Source organism: Urocampus carinirostris, chromosome 2, assembly GCF_059441175.1.
Source record: "Urocampus carinirostris isolate Australia breed hairy pipefish chromosome 2, RoL_Ucar_1.0, whole genome shotgun sequence".
Taxonomy (NCBI): domain Eukaryota; kingdom Metazoa; phylum Chordata; class Actinopteri; order Syngnathiformes; family Syngnathidae; genus Urocampus; species Urocampus carinirostris.
In genome coordinates, this window is record NC_142350.1 from 22,485,429 (window position 1) to 22,500,083 (window position 14,655).

The 14,655-nt window shown below is 39.2% G+C and overlaps 1 protein-coding gene across 2 annotated transcripts in view; it reads left to right on the forward strand.

Moving 5' to 3' along the window:
• The window catches only part of LOC148371372 (uncharacterized), a 53,586-nt gene that overhangs the window by 11,289 nt on the left and 27,642 nt on the right, over positions 1 to 14,655 (forward strand). For both annotated transcript variants that reach the window (XM_088329382.1, XM_088329383.1), the window contains exons 2-5: positions 2,958 to 3,119; positions 8,519 to 8,729; positions 9,661 to 9,823; positions 14,032 to 14,154. In XM_088329382.1, coding sequence (XP_088185508.1) covers positions 2,958 to 3,119; positions 8,519 to 8,729; positions 9,661 to 9,823; positions 14,032 to 14,154 — 659 coding nt within the window. The remainder of the gene's footprint in view (positions 1 to 2,957; positions 3,120 to 8,518; positions 8,730 to 9,660; positions 9,824 to 14,031; positions 14,155 to 14,655) is intronic.

The following is a 14,655-nucleotide window of genomic DNA, read 5'->3' on the forward strand; positions in this document are numbered from 1 at the left end:
TTCTGTTGTTATAATTCAGTAGAAATCATTTTGTATTAGTATATTACTGTCGTGGCAATTTTGTAGAATTTCTGTATTTGAAGTATAGACACACAAAGAAACAATAAGGACAAAGTTGGCATTTAAAAGATATGTTTGTACTAGTAGTACTTTATCATTATATAAATTCTAGTTATATTTTGACAATTTCGGTTTGGCGTGCCGGATTAAATGCCTGATGTGTCGCCCGCCGCCTGTAGTCTGCCCACCTCTGTGCAATACAGTGAGTAAGTGTGTGTATTAGAATGTGTAGAACACACAATCCATGTGCGGTGGGTGCGCCCGATGCCTGTTTCCTGTCCCAATTGACTGTGCGTAATTGACCCAAATGCAGCAGCCAACTGTAAACGCTTATGACGGTAAAGAAGACTGAATGTAGAAAAATAAAATTGTCTACTTTGATCTGGAGACAGACTAGGGCCGGGCCAGGCCAGGCCCTTGCCGGGTGGAGGGTGGTATGTTGTTTTAGCGGGCGTTGATGGCGGCCTCACTGCAGTCGGCCTCACGTGAGCTGCTAACAGAGTGCCGCATTGTACTTGTGCCGTTTTTGGGAAAGTTTTGCAATCTGATCCTAATTTTACTACTTGTACAGTACCTTCTATGGTAAATATAATACTAAACAGTCTGCGTTTTTATACAGTTTTTCAAGTCACTGAAGACATCCCAAACGCTTTTGAATGTTCTTTAAGTTTACCCATTCACACACACTCCCAGACACCAGTATCTTGCCCAAATACACGTGGACTTTTTACTTGAACGAATTTGCGACCTCATGGTCCTAAGAAGAGCACTCTACCTCCTACTGCTATAATATATATAATATTAAAATATATGGTATATAAATAAAAGAAACGTGACTCATGCGTGAGAAATTTGCGTGAGGAGATTTAAGTAACTTGTTCAATGTAGCTTTATTTAGCAGACTAAGAGTACAGTTTCTTTTTCACATTTCTACTCAAGTAAATGTTACGGAGAGAATGTTACTCGCTACTAACCACCTCTGGATTTAGGTAATTGGTTCAATGTAGCCTAATGTAGCGGAGTAAGAGTACAGTTTCTTCTTCAGAAATCTACTCGAGTAAAAGTAAAAAGTATAGTGATTTAAAAAGACTCCTAGAAGTACAAAATGTCCCAAAACTTACTCAAGTAAATGTAACAGTGTAAATGTAACTTGTTACTACTCACCTGCTGTCAGATTCAATGCAGTTGCCCTGTGGAACACATACTTTCAGAAATATTTATCTTTTCAACTTTTTTAATAACATGCCAAACGACCACTCCACTATCAGAAATCTCAACCCTTACTTCCAGTACTTTTTTTTTTTTTTTTTTTACGGTTCGCTGAGGATGCAAATTTGCTTGATGTGTGGTGACTCTTTTTCCGTTCTTGAAATGAGAGGATTTCTTCTTCGGGACAGAAAATAATTGTAAAGCACTGCAATAACCCAACAAAGAACTTCCCATTGTGTCCTTTTTCCTCTTTCTCTTACCGTGACATTTGATTTCCGTTATAAAAGTGTGTGAAAGTGAATCGGGTGCAAAACTTGAGTAGCCAGAAATTGTGACTCACAAATGCTGGAATGCTTTGCCTTCCATCCTTCCAGTGCAACTGACAGCCTTCTGGCACACTTTTAGCTACTGTATAATTTGCTTAATTTAGATTTTTTGGGCGGTGCCTGTGTTTGGGCTTGTCCATTTTAGTCTGAAAGCAATAGTCATCCCGAAATTGGTTCAGACGTTTAATTTTCCTCTGCTGTCTGTTTGGTTACTTCACTAATTGTGTAAAGTGTTCCTAATTGCTCAGGGACTCTTTTTACACTAAGCTCCATCCACCAAAATATTAAAATTAGATAATTTGAATTCAATGGCTTGTTTCAAAATTGATAAATCAGCATCATAAGGTTTATTCAAATCAAATGTGTGTTTGTGTGTCTATTGAGGGTAAGTGGGAGGGGCTGTGAACCCCTAACCCATTTGGTACCCTCAAAGGCGGCTGTGAGACCACAATCGGGTCCCTTTCCCTCACCCGTGGTGCACACAGAGTCTTACTGTACCTGCCATGTGCCAGGGGAAGTATTTGAACACCATTCCCATACCTCCCTCCACTCAAAGCCAGTATTGTGCACCTGTGCCCTGCAGGTGTTGATGCAGCGACGAATTGCTGGGTCAAACGGTGTCACATGAAGCAAGGCAAGAAATTGATGTGATCTCAGAGAATATTCATCTCATGCAGTTTTTCCCAGTGGAAGGGATCAACTCCCACCTTTTTCTCAGGCTCGATGCACCCAATTTCCCTTTAGAAAGGTTCATATAAACAGTATTTTGTCATGAGCTTACTCTGGATGGAACTGAAGCACAATGCAGGAACACTGATTAGTAAAATAAAACAGTCGTCCTTTATTAGGGCAGGGTTCAGTTCACTCAATGGCAGGCAAAACGGCAAAGGTATCCAGAGCACCAGGGGCAAACAAACTTAATCCAATAGACAGGCAAACGTTTTGGTGACACATCAATCCCAAGCAGCAAAGTCAACAGTCCCATAGTTCATCAGGCGGTGCTTATCGTCCAGCAGGTCAGGCAGTGGTTCGATACTCTGCATAAACAAGAGTGCTGTGAAATGGTGAACACAAACTAGCAAGGAACCAAGGGAACAGCGTACTGAAAGCGGGAATAGGATGAGTTGTGGTTGGAGGAAAAACTGTGGGGAAAACAAATCAAGTGACAAAAGCTATGAGTAGGGCTTATACGGGTGCTTGTCATCCTTGAAAATGCTTGAATTTTATTGTTGTGTTTTAAAAAATTGCACACTTTTCCCAGGTTTTGGTTATTTGTTTGTAAGTATGTTGGTGTTAAATGCTTCTATCTGTCACACCCATTGCTCCATGAGTTGACTTAATTTTTTTGTTTCTCTTCTGCAGAACCCGTGGACGTACTGAAAGCCATGCAGGTTACTACTCTCCCTGAAGGTGTAAAGAAAGTCCCTGGCTTTTGCACATCTCGCCGCTCCAGCAATCCTGACCACGCCTACCGCATCAACAAGAAGGCCCAGATCTCAGCCCCCACCAAGCAGCTATTCTCAGGTAGGCCCAGAGTCAAGTCAAGTCGTGTTATTTTGTATAGCCCTTCATCACAAGAAATCTCACGGGGCTGTAAAGACTACAGACTATTATTACACCATCTCTTGATCCAAAACCTACATAAGGGCAAGGAAAAACTCAAAAACCCCAGCATGAGGAAATGAAGAAACCATGAAAAGGGGCCGCACATGAGATAATCCCCCTTCCAGGATGACCAGGCTGCAATAGATGTTGCCAAACCATCAACAGACAACACACAGACATCATCAACATGAAAAATAGGTCATAACAAAATGTCCGGTTGACAGCTCCCTGAAGTCAACATCATTCCTAAGCTATAGAAAATAAGTGTGTTTTGAGCCTAGATTTAAACGCTTACACTGAGGTTGCATATTGAATCTCAAAGGACAGAGGATTCCACAGCACAAGGGCCTGAATGGAGAACGCTCTCGAACCTGCGGATTTCTTCTTTGCTCTTTGGATCACTAATAGTCCAGCGTTTTCAGAGCAAAAGCTCAGAGCAGGAACATTCAGGGACCATTAAATCTGAAAGTCAATACATAATTTTAGATACAATCAGAACCTTAAAATCCCATCCTAAACTGACAGGGATCCAGTGCAGGTCGGCTGAAATTGGGGTTATCAAACACTATTGGCTTAGTTAAAAGCCTCGCTGCTGTTGTTGTTGTTGTTATTGTTGAGTCACTCAAGGCGCCTAAGGATAATCCTTAGTAGCGCTAGACTCGCTTGTGGGAGGCTCCGTAGTTCTCCGAAGGAGAATCCCAGCTGGCGGTGGTATCGGGCAGACTGGAGTGCAGGGCACCGTAGCAAGAGATACTCGGCCGATTCTTCGTCCTCACCACAGAGACGGCACCGATCGTCTTCGCATTTCCTCGTCAAATGTTGCCATCTTCAGAGGGAGGGGTGATGACCGGACCGGAATCGTATAAGATTGACAAGGTCTTTCTTTGAGAGCTGGAATTCTTCCTCCGGGTTGTGGTGGGAAGAGGTAAGAGAAATGAGACGTGGGTGGGTAGATGGGGGGGTTTGCAGCTCCTGCGAATAATGGCGAGCCGAGTTTGTGGGTCTAGCGGGGCGGTAGGTTGAGGGAGGGCAGAGCCTAATTTAGCCTGCTCGTCTGCAAGGTCGTTACCCGGGAGGTTGCAGTGACCCGGGACCCAGATAAGCCGGATGCTCTTGGATGGGGAAAAGGCCGCAATTGAGGAGTTAAGGGACAGGAGGGAGAGGTCTGTTATATTAGGGTTGGAGAGAGCTTGGAGGAGGGACTTGCAATCCGTGATGATGGAGGCTGAGGACCAGTCGTTATTGTGGTCTAGCCAGGCGATTGCAGCGATCATGGCAGACTTTTCGGCCTGAAAAGAACTGCGAAAGGTCCCGGTTGGCGCATGCTGCATTTGGTACGAGCTGCAGGTTCTTGATGCTACACCTTGGAAGACAGGAGAGTAGTACATTACAGTAATCAAGAAGGGAGGAAATGAACACATACATTTAACGCTTACATTTCAACACAAATTCTTCATGGCACACCTGACAATTTGGTGTCAGGAAGTAGACTAAACGTTACGCCTCCTGAAACTAAGTCTAAATATGGTACTGGTAGTGTAACGTGATTTTTATGAATTTGATCAAGATGTGAGGACAGATTTTGAGGTCCGCAGACTATGTGGGAGGTGGTCTGCAAGTAGCCACTGGACAGATGTGTGATCTCTGTGGCTTGCTTTTTATAATCCACCCCTCATGGTCTGCTTGCAGTTCTTTACAAAACACTTTGCAGATTTTTACATCCTGCTTGTACTGTCCTCTGAGATCCGATCTGTAACCTCAGTGGAAGTGTTTAAATATATGCTTAAAACACACTTATATTCAGTAGTTTATGAATGATGTTGACCTCAGGAAGATATCAACCGGACATTGTGTTGAATGGTAAATGGTCTGCATTTATATAGCACTTTTCAAGTCAATGAAGACCTCTCAAAGCGCTTTACAATGTGCTTCACACTTACCCATTCACACACACACTCACACACCAATCTTTGATTACCTATATTTCATTTCGCTGTTGTCTGTGTGTTGTCTGTTAATGCCCTTGCAACATTGATTGCAGCCTGGTCATCCTAGAAGATGGATTACCTCATTTGTGGCCCTTTCTTAAGGTTTCTTCATTTGCCTCATGCTCATATAACCAATACTACTTTGAAATTCAGTTACTTTTGAATTTTATGTGTATATGTGCACTATATGGGGAAGCTTTGAACTTTAGGACATTCTGTGTGATGACAATACAATACAAGGTTTTTTTAGTTTTTCCTTACCTTCAAGTATATTTTATATCAGAAGAGGGTTTATCCCCCACTAAATGCAGGGCAGATGTCGCAGCAAATGTCAGTGTGCAATCTTTAACGTTTACAATAAAATTCCGGAGTGCGGCAGACTTGCAATCATCATGGCCATCATCTATTTATGATGTTTAGCCAAACTGTAATTATGCGTCTGAGTGAGGAGACACCAAGGGATCCAAGTAGGATTATTATGCTTTTTAGAAGCTAGACCAACCGTAATCATGTCTACCCAAAAGTCATCTCTCATGAGCCTTTGCTTCTGTTCAATCCTGTCACCTGAAAGTTTTACAAGTGCTTACTTCTTCTTTTTTATGTGAGTTCTTCATTAGATTGAATGATCTCAAAGGTTTTTGAAGCAAAGCTCTTTTATTTTAAAATACAGTAAATCCCTAGCCACACTGCCAGTTTAAAATATGTTAATACATTTGTTTAATTTATTTAATTAAATTAATTAAAAATGATTACTTTTTAGTTTACCAATTAATTTGCGAAAACAATTATTGCATTTATTTTTATCATTTAAGTTATGAAAGGCCAGTTTGAAAAATAAGATAAAATGAATGAATAAATAAATAAACTACTGTATTATATTTTTACAATCATTCAAGATTCAAAATTGTCTTTATGGTCATTGAGATAAAATGCCAATTTAATTTTCTTTGCAGCCTCAGTGTGCAGCGTTTTCAAAGGAAGTTGAAATTACGAAGGTCTAGTAAATTTAAAAAAGATACATCAAATGTCAACTATTGATTGATTGAGTCATTCATTTATTTATTTAATCATTCATTAATCTTGCAGCATAAGCTCAACTGTCATCGTCAAAGAAATCTGTTAACATAATGGTTTTTAACTGTAGTATGTAATGAACATGTCATTTAGCTGCATTATATTGCAACAGAGTCTGTGTGTGAATGGGTAAGTGTAAGGCACATTGTAAAGCGCTTTGGGAGGGTTTCAGGTGTCCTAAAAAGCGCTATATAAATCCAGACCATTTACAAAATAACAGATGTGAGGAAAAATGTTTGCTATCACAGATCATTTGGCTAATTTAACTGATTTTAATAGTTTTCTCATTTTGGACAATTTCTCATGAGACACCTAACAAGGCACATTAGTGTTGAAGTGAATAGATAGATAGATAGATAGATAGATAGATAGATAGATAGATAGATAGATAGATAGATAGATAGATAGATAGATAGATAGATAGATAGATAGATAGATAGATAGATAGATAGATAGATAGATAGATAGATAGATAGATAGATAGATAGATAGATAGATAGATAGATAGATAGATAGATAGATAGATAGATAGATAGATAGATAGATAGATAGATAGATAGATAGATAGATAGATAGATAGATAGATAGATGGATAGATACTTTATTCATCCCCCCAGGGAAATTCACATTTCCAACAGCATCCCTTCGCCGAGAACAATACAATAATAAAGCAAAAGGAATACAATATACAAATACCCAATGTGACGTGCTAATACCCACTGTAGCGTGTTGTATAGAGTATATAGTAATAGTAATAGTCTTTATTATCATTTAATAACAGCGTAGTGAACATTGTTTGCGACGATATTAGACATGGCACCCCAGGGTATACACATAATAATGAATGTCAGGATAAATAGGCATTACTATTTACAAGGTAGTGCTTGGAAACTGGTTTACGTTGTAAAAGTGGTGCTTTGAAAATTAGTGCATTTTAACAATAGTGCATTGTAACAATATTGCAAATTAAAAATAGTGCATCGTAATAATTGTGAAATTGAAATTTGTGCACCGTAATAACAGTGCAATGAAAAATAGAGCCATGAAAAAGTGTGCATTGTAATAATAGTGCAATGAAAAATGATGCATCGTAACGACAGTACAAATAAAAATAGTGCATTGTAATAATAGTGCTATTAAAATGTGTGCAACGTATTAATACTGCAATGAAAAATAGTGGATCCTAACAATAGTGCAATGAAAAATAGTGCATCGTAACAATCGTACAAATGAAAATAGTGCATCGTAATAATAGTGCTATTAAAATGTGTGCACCGTAATAATACTGCAATGAAAAATAGTGGATCCTAACAATAGTGCAATGAAAAATAGTGCATCGTAATAATTGTGCACTGTAATAACAGTGCAATGAAAAATAGTATCATGAAAATGTGTGCATTGTAACAATAGTGCAATGAAAAATAGGGCATCGTAACAATAGTACAAAGAAAAATAGGGCATCGTAACAATAGTACAAATAAAAATAGTGCATCGTAATAATAGTGCAATGAAAATGTGTGCATTGTAACAATAGTGCAATGAAAAATAGTGCATCGTAACGACGGTACAAATAAAAATAGTACATCGTTATAATAGTGCTATTAAAATGTGTGCACCGTAATAATACTGCAATGAAAAATAGTGGATCCTAACAATAGTGCAATGAAAAATAGTGGATCCTAACAATAGTGCAAATAAAAATAGTGCATCGTAATAATAGTGCTATTAAAATTTGTGCACCGGAATATTACTGCAATGAAAAATAGTGGATCCTAACAATAGTGCAATGGAAAATAGTGCATCGGAACAATAGTACAAATAAAAATAGTGCATCGTAGTAATAGTGCAATTAAAATTTGTGCACCATAATAATAGTGCAATGAAAAATAGTATCATGAAAATGTGTGCATTGTAACAATAGTGCAATGAAATTTAGGGCATCGTAACAATAGTACAAATAAAGATAGTGCATCGTAATAATGTTGCAATGAAAATTTGTGCATTGTAACAATAGTGCAATGAAAATCAGCGCCATGAAAATGTGTTCATTTTAACATAGTGCAATGAAAAGTAGTGCAAAAAGTAAGATAGTAACCTAAAAAATTGTTCCTTTTTTGCAAATGTTTGGGACCCCTATCTGTTGTTAGTAATGAATATTGTATAATGTTTGCCTTTCTAAAAATGTAATAATAATCAATAAATACCCAACAAACTATGATGAAAAAAAATGTGGGGGTCATGCGGTGTCCCCTGCAGGTCGCTTCCCGGAGAACTTCTCCGTCATGGCATTGGTGAAGGCCCATGCAGGTCTCCAAGCCTTCCTCCTCTCTGTCTACAACGAGCAGGGCGTTCAGCAGCTTGGAATCGAACTCGGACGCTCGCCCGTATTCCTGTACGAGGACCAGCATGGCAAACCAGCCCCTGAGGACTACCCGCTCTTCAAAGGTGTCAACCTGGCTGATGGCAAGTCAGTAACCAGCGCCGGCAGATGTTTTTTCTTACGGGGGCATGAAGGTTTGGGGAAATTTCTTTTGCATGTTAGTGAAATTGACCATGAAGGTATCCCCTGTAAGCGGTGTTGGACGTGTTACCTGAAAAAAGTAATTATACGCCGACGCGTATGTGGAATTATCAACACATTATTGTATTGTTAAGTTTTTATTTTTTATTACCGGTATATCAGTTCACAAGTTATTTTCACACTAAACCGCAAGAGGGAGCTCTAGGCCTGTGAAGATAATTGCAACTTTGAACGCAACGTAGAAGCGGAAAGAGGAAGCGGCTTTTTGTCTACCTCCCGAGTTGGGGAGTTGTTTACTGGTAAAAGTGTCACCAAGGATGAAGATTTTATTGGATTTAGTGATTTCGAGTAAAGCTTATAGTCTGGTTAGCATATCCTTTATGCTTGAGTTACCTGAATATATCTTAATATGTTGCGTCGTTACCGACATTACCAGGCATGTCAATCATGTAACGGTTGTGTACCATACACTTATTTGGCCTTTTCTGTTATTTATTTTTATTTGAAATTTAGTTTCAGGATGACATGTATGTTTTTGTTGTAGGGCTTTGTCTAATGAATTTCCCCCCAAAATGCGATTGATAATCCGGGTGGAACTTATATATGTTTCTTCCTTCTTGATCAAATTTTTTGGCTGGTGCGACTTATACTCCGGAAAATACGGTACTTCCTTTAAAAAAAAAATTGCGTTACCCCAGAGATTATTGATACCCAATGGTAGTGCATTACTCTAATCATCATTTTACTTTGTTTATTTTTATTTCGGGCTGTTTTTTTTTAGGCTCGAGCTTATCTCTAGTATCTGCTCAATAGCTACTGCATGGACATTTTACGGCATCCCTATCAAACATTTATGGCTTCCTCATCTGGCCTGCAGGTGGCACCGCATCGCAATCTCTGTGTCCAAGAAAAACGTGACACTGATGTTGGACTGCAAAAAGAAGATGACCAAGCCTCTGCCCCGCAGCAACAACGCAGAGGTGGACACCAACGGCATCACCATTTTCGGGGCCCGACTGCTCGACGAGGAAGTGTTCCAGGTAAGGAGTTTAGTACGTGACCTCAGAACCAGGCAACTGATTTTTTTTGTACTGGCGCACCTAAAATCCCCAAATTGACCAGAAATTTGAAAGTGTGCCCTATATCCCACAAAATACTGGTGGATAGAATTGAAAATGCATACAGTATTGATTCATGTGTGTAATACACAAGGTTCTACGGTATATTACCGTATTTATGTATTGATTAATCAATCAAAAATATTGCTAAAAATAGTGTAATAATGAGAAAAAAATCGAATGCGTTTTCAAATAACGTCTGTATTACTGATGGTTTGGTGCAGGGGTCGGCAACTCAAAACGTTAAAACAGTCTTATTAATCCAAAAATACACAAAGAAATTGTCTGTGGCTGCAAAAAATAAAAGCCTCATAATGAATGCAACATATGCCATGTTTCTAGTTAGTGTTGGGTACGTTACTTGTAATTGGTTGTAGTCACTCACTAATTCTTCCAAAAAGTAACTGAGTTAGTAACTGAATTACTCTATAGGGAAAGTAACTACAGTAGTTACCAGGAAAAGTAACTATTTCCGTTAATTTAAAAATAAGTTGTTGTCCGTCAAAAAATTTGAAATTTTCCAAGCAGTATTTGAGATGGTTGAATAGAGAAGAACAGACAGGTAGTTGTGTTATAGAAGCTTGTAACATTTATAGCACCTCACCAGCAACAGATTCACCCTACCTTTAAAGTGCAACAAAAATAAACAGAAAAATAAACAGTAATCAATACAGTGCATCCGGAAAGTATTCACAACGCTTCACTTTTTCCACATTTTGTTATGTTACAGCCTCATTCCAAATTGTATTAATTTAATCTCTTATTTCAAAATTCTACACAAAATACTCCAATATGACAATGTGAAAAAGTTTTTTTTTTTTTTTACTTTTTTTGAATTTATCAAAAATAGAAAACTAAGAAATCACATTTACATAAGTATTCACAGCCTTTGCCATGAAGCTCAAAATTGAGCTCAGGTGCATCTTTTTTCCACTGATCATCCTTGAGATCTTTCTACAGCTTAATTGGAGTCCACCTGCAGTAAATTCAGTTGATTGGACATGATTTGGAAAGGCACACACCTGTCTATATAAGGTCCCACAGTTGAGTGTGCATGTCAGAGCACAAACACCAAGCATGAAGTCGAAAGAACTGTCTGTAGACCTGCGAGACAGGATTGTCTTGAGGCACAAATCTGGGGAAGGATACAGAAAAGTTTCTGCTGCTTTGAAAGTCCCAATGAGCACAGTGGCCTCCATTATTCGTAAATGGAAGACATTTGGAACCACCAGGACTCTTCCTAAAGCTGGCCAGCCTTCTAAACTGAGCGATCGGGGAAGAAGGGCCTTAGTCGGGGAGGTGACCAAGAACCCGATGGTCACTCTGTCAGAGCTCCAGCGTTCCTCTGTGGAGAGATGATAGCCTTCCAGAAGGACAACCATCTCTGCAGCAATCCACCAATCAGGCCTGTGTGGTAGAGTGGCCAGACGAAAGCCACTCCTTAGTAAAAGGAACATGGAAGTCCGTCTGGAATTTGCCAAAAAGCACCTGAATGACTCTCAGACCATGAGAAAAAAAATTCTCTGGTCTGATGAGACAAAGATTGAACTCTTTGGTGTGAATGTCAGGCGCCATTTTTGGAGGAAACCAGGCACCGCTCATCACCGGGCCAATACCATCCCTACAGTGAAGCATGGTGGTGGCAGCATCATGCTGTGGGGATGTTTTTCAGCAGCAGGAACTGGCAGACTACTCAGGATAGACGGAAAAATGAATACAGCAAAATATAGAGATATCCTGGATGAAAACCTGCTCCAGAGCGCTCTTGACCTCAGGCTGAGGCGAAGGTTCATTTTTCAGCAGGACAACGACCCAAAGCACACAGCCAAGATCTCAAAAGATTGGCTTCAGAACCACTCCGTGAATGTCCTGGAGTGGCCCAGCCAGAGTCCAGACTTGAATCCGATCGAACATCTCCGGAGAGATCTGAAAATGGCTGTGCACAAACGTCTCCCATCCAACCTGATTGAGCTTGAGACTTATTGCAAAGAAGAATGGGCAAAACTGCCTAAAGATAGGTGTGCTAAACTTGTGGGATCATATTCAAAAAGTCTTGAGGCTGGATTTGCTGCCAAAGGTGGATCAACAAAGTATTAAGCAAAGGCTGTAAATACTTATGTAAATGTGATTTCTTAGTTTTCTATTTTTGATAAATTCAAAAAAAAACTTTTTCACATTGTCATAATGGAGTATTTTGTGTAGAATTTTGAGATAAGAGATTAAATTAATACAATTTGGAATGAGGCTGTAACATAACAAAAGGTGGAAAAAGTGAAGCACTGTGAATACTTTCCGGATGCACTGTATCATAAAATAACAATCAGCAGTAAACAATGTAAAGTGTATTTAATCCATTGAATTTATCTCTCACAACCTGAGACAATTGGTCAAGTAGAAATGGTCAACTGCACTTCAATTATTTTGATCACATCAAAAGTCAACAGTAAAAACAATATAAAGTGACTATCCAATCCCTTTCTCTACCTCTCTCACTTGGTCTTTATCCTCCACCTCTCTCTATTTATGATGGATGACAAAATTTCTTTCAGTGAGGAGAGAGCAGCAGTTTTGAAACATTTAGTGATTAAACATGCACCCATACCACTGAGAAAGAATCATACACTAGTTTCCTGCAAGTGAGATGTTAAGTATTGTGAATTAAATAGCGCTCTTACTCGTGATGTTAGGGTAGGACATTCTCCAGTGTGTGACGTCATGGTGCACGGACCGCATTGTTTAAATGAATGTAGATGGCTGCAGTGTTAGATTGACTGAGAGCTGTGTTCATCTGCGCGTGATTTCGATAAATAAATACGGCAAACAGCTGACCGAGGATGTCCTGCTTATCTTCCTTAAGCACAAGAAGAGACAAAGTAACGCCTCGCTTTTGGCCATCAGTAACGAAAACTGCATTTTTATTGCTGAAAAATGAATGAGTTGATTACCCTGTTAATGAATAACGGCCATATTTATTACGCCGTATTTCCAGTATACACTGGCAATATTAGTCTACAACCAAAATGACTGAGTTGGATGCAGTACCTCGTGGAGAATGATGCTCCACCATTTTGTTGCAGGCTTTAAGTTGAACTTTGTTACAATATTAATGGATTACAATATGTTTCATTGATTTGATTACATTTGGGAAATGCAATAAGGAAATCCAATTTTTGGATGTATTTTTTATTTTTAGGATTCAATATAAAAACAAAATGGAATGTGCATAATGGGCACCAAAATGAAAGCAGTAAAACATAGCATTTTTTTAATGAAACAGCAGCCTTTTGAAAAAATAAAGCAGATCAAAAAAAATAATACAGTTTGTTTGATTTCTGTGCACATGTCAAACTAGTTAGTACATAGGTAAATGCAGCAGCATCCTCTTCTCTCTTTTGATACCAAACCAACTAACCCATGCAATACGTACTGACAAAAATAAGAAATAACTTAAAACAGCTACTGGCTCACTAAAATAATGCAGTTGACAAGATTGTTTTCATACCCTTTTAATGTGAATTCTGTGTTGAAATTAGGAGTATAGCAAAAGGTTGAATTACATTGTCACACTGCTCCTTTAAAAGGGGTGGAGCCTGGGACCGCATAGTTCGGGTCTAACAGAGGCGCGACACAGGAGAGCAGAAAACATGCCAAGGACAAATGCACCGAAGTAGTCGAAATGTAATTCATATTCTACACATTTTTACAACATTGAAAAACTTTGAAAGGGATTGTGTCATGGTTAATCAAAATGACAATTTATTTCTCCCCCCATCTTTTTCAATTCGTAAACATTTTGGGAAAAGCACCAGCTCCAAAGACCGGCATGCGGCTCCTGAGCCACGGGTTGCCAACCCCTGGTCTATTGGTTAGGTTTCACTCCTAAAAACCAAGTTTAATTCTCGATGCATGCAATGTTTTCAGATTTTGGTCAGCGTCAATTGTGTGTAACGCGATACAGTAGCTCATATTGTGGTTATGATTCCATGCGCCTTATAGTCCAGTGTGCCTTATATGTGAAATATATACGACAATGGACTATTTCAGGGGGTGCGCCTTTTAACCTGGTGTGCCTAATAGTGCAGAAAATACGCTGTCTTTCTGATTTTTGTCCTGGTTGTATTTCTACTCAGGGGGACATTCAGCAGCTGCTGATCGCCTCCAACGCTCAGGCAGCCTACGACTTCTGTGAGCACTACAGTCCCGACTGTGACTCCCCCCTGCCAAAGACGCAGGCCCAAGACCCCAACACATTTGTGAGTAGCAAAAACTAATAAGTCTCCCATGCTGGCTCAGATGTTTTGCACGAAACCGATTGAAGAACAACGAGATCAATTTCGTTAGCTTCAAGAACCGGAGCGAGTTCTTATCGGCAGAAGTTGGCTGCAGGCCACCAAAAATGAAATCGATTTGATCCATCAGGCTCATTTTCTCCTTAATTTTTCACATATTGGTTTGTCTCCTTGAAGTCCTCACACTTTAAGGCAGGGGTGTCAAACTCATTTTCACCGAGGGGCTGCTCTCAAAGGGCCTGATGTAACTTATAAATGTAGCTAAATAGAATCTATAGCCCGTAAAATAAATGTAACTACCCCTTTATGTACAGTATATCTGAATTTATTAATCAGGGTTCGTATGGGTGCTAGAAGCCCTTGAAAATGCTTGAATTTTAATGTTGTGTTTCCGGGGTTTGGAAAGTACTCGAATTTTGGGTGTGCTTGAATTTCTTGTCATGTTTGTTAGGTTAGGTTTCGAGC